This window comes from Pecten maximus, chromosome 3, assembly GCF_902652985.1.
Source record: "Pecten maximus chromosome 3, xPecMax1.1, whole genome shotgun sequence".
Taxonomy (NCBI): Eukaryota; Metazoa; Mollusca; class Bivalvia; order Pectinida; family Pectinidae; genus Pecten; species Pecten maximus.
This window is the reverse complement of record NC_047017.1, coordinates 26,044,042-26,050,041: the sequence shown is the minus strand read 5'-3', so window position 1 is coordinate 26,050,041 and position 6,000 is coordinate 26,044,042. Positions and strand designations below refer to the sequence as shown.

The 6,000-nt window shown below is 35.0% G+C and overlaps 1 protein-coding gene across 1 annotated transcript in view; it reads left to right on the top strand.

Moving 5' to 3' along the window:
• The first annotated feature begins 321 nt into the window (after positions 1-321).
• The window catches only part of LOC117323713 (non-symbiotic hemoglobin 1-like), a 53,673-nt gene continuing 47,994 nt past the window's right edge, over positions 322-6,000 (top strand). The window contains exon 1 of the mRNA XM_033879129.1: positions 322-1,361. Coding sequence (XP_033735020.1) covers positions 1,117-1,361 — 245 coding nt within the window. The 5' untranslated portion in view covers positions 322-1,116. The remainder of the gene's footprint in view (positions 1,362-6,000) is intronic.

Here is a 6,000-nt window from a genome sequence, read left to right as displayed (position 1 = left end):
ATTTCTACAGCAACACTCAACTTAATTTACAAACGCAGAAAATCACTGAGGCTTCCGAAATCGAAATCATTACTCTGAATTACGGTATCTGTCAAGACATTGTCATTAGGGAAGGTCGTTTTTATAATATGAGCTAAAGCATATCACCTTCCCCACATCCAGGTACTTACTAACATCTTTTTGCGGTCAATGTATGATAGACAGATACATTGTGTTACGCGCATACACAAATGTGACGTTCATATCGAGTTATGAACTGATTGATATCTGCTCGTGCTTTGCTTCGTGTGATACAGACAGTGTTGGAAGCCGTGTGGAGAACACAGCTAACAGCATTAGTAGATAAGGCTACGTGTTTAGGAAGGCGTACTCCAGGTGTAACCGTCATCATTATTTCAAGGTAATGATTTTCAATCTTCCAACGCGCTGCTGTGAAAATACCGAGACACCCTACAGTTGGGCCAAAGGGAGAGCGAATGTTTACCTAACAATCAACACCCACTCTTCATCGTACCGATAGTTCAGGCTACCATTAGGTCGTCTTCTTATACGTTCACGTTTGCGAATATCCAGAAACTCTTGCAAAGACATCGGCTATTTCCTGTAATATTCTCCAGAGACATAACAAAGCACTTGAGGGCTGTTTCTCAATGGTTGTTATAAATAGGTATAACCTCTCGGAGAGATGATACAGTTTAACACAGAAGTTTATCTATTAAGTGTTTGAGTGTGCTAAATCTGTGGATGTTAATTGACTATGTATTATCGTTACCTTGTTTAAGGGTCGGTGGTCTGTGTAGTTTGTACGGATACGTCTGGCCACCCCGACATTTATCGATCTTTGTTGTTCCTAACTCCGTACTCGCGGATCCTATTGGTTGAGCTTTGTATTATAATTCGTTTCGCTGAAGATTAAATATATTTAATTGGTCGCCATGCGTGCTCGAACTATCTATCATCGAAGTGTTTGACGAACTCTTTACTATTATAAGACTACTGACTGCAATTTATACTTACGGAACAATGAATACGTGAAGACTGAAACCTGAATGTTTATGAAAAAATCTTTAAAATTTTCAGCTTCAATGATGTCACTAGATTTCTAACTTAGACAACATGGGATGTATTTACGCTAAGAGGAGGAAAGAGGCGTTACGAAAGGGCTTGGACATTACCTCAAACTCACACAGAAAGAAAACTTATCTCAAAAACACAAATCAGTGTGACGGGTCTCCTCAACAGGCCCGGGGACTAACCGAGCCTGCCCCGGAATTTACCGACCGCCAGAGGGAGCTAGTGGTGCAGACATGGGGGATAATACAGGAAGATATGGCACGTGTCGGTGTCGTCATGTTTATGAAGTAAGTAATTTTTTTGCAGTTTTCTTGTAATGTTTAGAATATGACTAATAATCTCAATGATATCATAAAGATACGTGTAATACATTTATAAAGCACCGTATATTGCCGTTAAAATGAATACAGTTATTTTTATTTTCTTACCTTAAAAGCTATATTAGTGACTGATGTCTAAATCTATACAAAATATTCAGGACTGCATACCTAATGTAACCTGTATTTATTTGATAACTGCATAGCATTACAATTACACCGCGCATTATAACATGGTGCACGTTTTAAACTTTTCATTTATTTGAAATATGAAATCTTAACTACATGAAATGACTTGAAATGAAGAAGGTTACAACTGGCAACATAAGGATACTAACATGAATTACAGGTCTGTTAAGGATAATACACGGCCATATTGAAAATGTAGACTATTATCATGCCATTGTATGGATATATATATAAAAAAAATACCTTATAGGGTAAAAGAAGGAAAAAATATTGAAAAGTAACTTTTCAATGCTTACAATTAGTTCAAGCCTAAGCTCGCACAATGACAGCTTTTTCAAAATCACTGACATTTCTGAAAATTTTAAAAGATCACAAAATTCCCAGTAGCCTGTGGTGGTATATTATCAATAATAGGTGATGAGATGACCATGTTTGTATACTGAAAGAACTACCTGTAACACGAGCGCCCGTGAGTGAGTGTGCCAACTAGCAGGTAGTACTGACTTTCAGAACAAAGCATTGACACCTCAACTATCATTTTGGATAACATACCGACTAGATATAACCTAATTTATTGGAATATTTGAGAAATAAATGACAATTATATAACTTTAAAAGTAAATGTGTCTTCCTGGATCATGATGAAACTGATGAGGCTCCTGTTACTTTCTGGAATTTTAGCGACTTTAAAATAGCTGTGGCTATGCAACTTGGGCTGGACCTAATTGTAAATATTCAAAACTTTTTTTTTTATTTGGTTTCTCTTTTACTCTCAACGAATTTTTTTTTTCATTTATATCTTTCTAAACCGAACCAAGAACATTTGTGAAATACTATTTTTGGAAAAAATTTGCTAGTTTTTTTCATAAACTTACATTATCACATTTAGCAATCCAACAAGGCCTACATTAACCCTTAACATGGAGAATAATCACACTTCATCTATTTTTCACTGACTATATCAATCATTTTCCCACATATCCGTCAGGCGATAATGTATATAATTAGAAGGAGTTACTTTAAGGTACAGATATTGTTATAATGTCAAGCTCATGACATTTGAATAGGGCAAATGACCATACACATGTATAACAGACATATTGCATTCAACTACATGTTAACATAGGAGGCAACTAGTATGAGCCCTCTTAAAATCGGACACTACACTCAAGAACCGAACGCTCTTATTGCAACAGTTGGGACCGCAGTTTTTCCTTATCTTTTGATTCGGCGAGTTCAGCGACAATAGCCTTTCTATCATGATGGTTAATCAAACTATAAACATGACAATACAATCTATCTGTCCTTTAATAGTTCCAGCATATCATCATACATAACAAGATATGTGTAATCTACAAACCTGGAGAGAAATGACCAATGTAACTGCTCAACGTTGTTTGAAGATTTTTGTTGATCGAAAGAAACAAAAGACATATGAAAAACAGTACTCTTGGGTGATAAGTAATATTTATAATAGCGGTATATGTTTTATTCAAAATTGTCTTGTGTCTAGTATATTTTAAAATTGTTGTTCCTACAAGTGTAACACTACCTCCAGATCCGTATTAAAGTGCTGTTCTTTACACTTCATCCATATCCGTATAAAACAGTCGTTCCTACAAGATTAGTATAAAACTGTTATTCCTAACTCGACGTCCAGTTTGGTATAAACCTGTCGTTCCTCACACTACTTACAGCTCCGTATAAAACTACCGCCTCTAGCACTACCTCCAGGTCAGCTGAAAAAGTGTTGTTTCTAACTCTACATAAAAGTAGGTATACAACTGTTGTTTCTAACACTACATCCAGATAAGTGTAAAACTGCTGTTTCTAATACTATACTAGATCAGTAAAAGAACTGTTGTTCCTAGCTCTACATCAAGTTTGGTATAAAACTGTTGTTCCTATACCAGATCAATGTAAAAGTGTTGTTTTCTACACTACCTCCAGATCAGTATCAAACTATTGTTCCTAGCTCTACATCAAGATTGATATAACACTGTTGTTCCTATACCAGATCAGTATAAAAGTGTTGTTTTCTACACTTCCTCCAGATCAGGTTAAAACTGATGTTCCTATACCAGATCAATGTAAAAGTGTTGTTTTCTACACTACCTCCAGATCAGGTTAAAACTGTTGTTCCTAGCTCTACATCAAGTTTGGTATAAAACTGTTGTTCCTATACCAGATCAATGTAAAAGTGTTGTTTTCTACACTACCTCCAGATCAGGTTAAAACTGTTGTTCCTAACACTATACTAGATCAGTATAATACTGTTATTCCTAACTACACATGTAGTATATTATCAAACTGTTGTTCCTAGCTCTACACCAAGATTGGTATAAAACTGTTGTTCCTATACCAGATCAGTATGAAAGTGTTGATTCTTACTACCTCCATATCAGGTTAAAACTGTTGTTCCTAACAAAATACCAGATCAGTATAATACTGTTGTTATTAACTCCACATCCAGTACAGTATACAAGTTTTGTTTCTACCTCTACATCCAGATTTGTATAAAACTGGTGTTCCTAACACTGCATACAAATTGGCATAAATATGTTGTTCCTATCTCTACATCAAGTTAGATATAAAACTTTTGTTCCTAATACTATACCAGATCAGTAAAAAGAATGTTGTTACTAACTCTACATCAAGATTGTTATAAAACTGGTGTTCCCTACATTATGGCAAATCAGTATAAAACTGTTGTTCCTAACACTACATCCAGACCAGTATAAGATTGTTGTTGCTAAATATACACCCAGATCAGTTTAAAACGTTTGTTTCTACCTTTACATCCTGATTGGTGTAAAACTGGTTTCCCTTACATTGTATCAAATAAGTACAAAGTGTTGTTCCTAACACTATACCAGATCAGTAGAAAACCATTGTTTCTAACTCTACATCAAGATTGATATGAAAGGGTTGTTCCGAATGCTACCTCCTGATAAGTATAAAACTGTTGTTTCTAACTGTACATCCATATTTTTATAAAGCTTTTGATCCTAACTCTCATTCAGATTGGTATAAAACTGGTGTTCCTAACACTACATACAAATTGGCATAAATCTGTTGTTCCTATCTCTACACAAAGGTAGATATAAAACTTTTGTTCCTAATACTATACCAGATCAGTAAAAAAATTTTGTTACTAACTCTACATCCAGATTGGTATAAAACTGTTGTTCCTATCTCTAAATCGAGATTGGTATAAACAGTCGTTTCTAACTCTACATCCAGATTGGTAAAAAATGTGATTCTAACTCGACATCAAGATTGTATACAACTGCGGTTCCTAACTCTACATCCAGATCGGTATACAATTGCTGTCCCTGACACTACATACAGATCGGTATACAATTGCTGTTCCTAACACTACATACAGATCGGTATACAATTGCTGTTCCTAACACTACATACAGATCGGTATACAATTGCGGTTCCTAACACTACATACAGATCGGTATACAATTGCTGTTCCTAACACTACATACAGATCGGTATACAATTGCTGTTCCTAACACTACATACAGATCGGTATACAATTGCTGTTCCTAACACTACATACAGATCGGTATACAATTGCTGTTCCTAACACTACATACAGATCGGTATAAAATTGCTGTTCCTAACACTACATACAGATCTGTATAAAATTGCTGTCCCTAACACTACATACAGATCGGTATACAATTGCTGTCCCTAACTCTACATCCAGATCGGTATAAAATTGCTGTCCCTAACACTACATCCAGATCGGTATAAAATTGCTGTCCCTAACACTACATACAGATCGGTATAAAATTGCTGTTCCTAACACTACATACAGATCGGTATAAAATTGCTGTCCCTAACACTACATACAGATCGGTATAAAATTGCTGTCCCTAACACTACATACAGATCGGTATAAAATTGCTGTTCCTAACACTACATACAGATCGAAACAAAACCGTTTTCGTCGCACGACTTCATGACCAATATAAATTTAGTTCACTATGTTCACTTAAAGCATCATTATAGAAATATCAAATATAATAGAATCTACATAAAAGCACATATAGTATCATTGTATTTCTCAATAATTCCAATGCACATTAAACTACGAGGACGGGATATACAGTATATAGGGATTTATTGATTTATTCAAGTCATAATTCAATTTTCGTTTCTGTTTACTGATCCAAAACCAATAAATTCACAACTTTAAATTATGAGTTAATTACAATGACTAGTGTTTGCGATCTTGATGTTAAGATTTTTTTCTTTTTTTAAACAGCATACACTATACATGTATTGGTATGATAATTGGAGACCTTGGTAAATATTCACTTCAAATTCTGTGTAAATATATTTAGTTGAGGAATATAGTAAAAACACATACGGAGAGTATTTGGGGAAATGTCTCTGGAAGTGG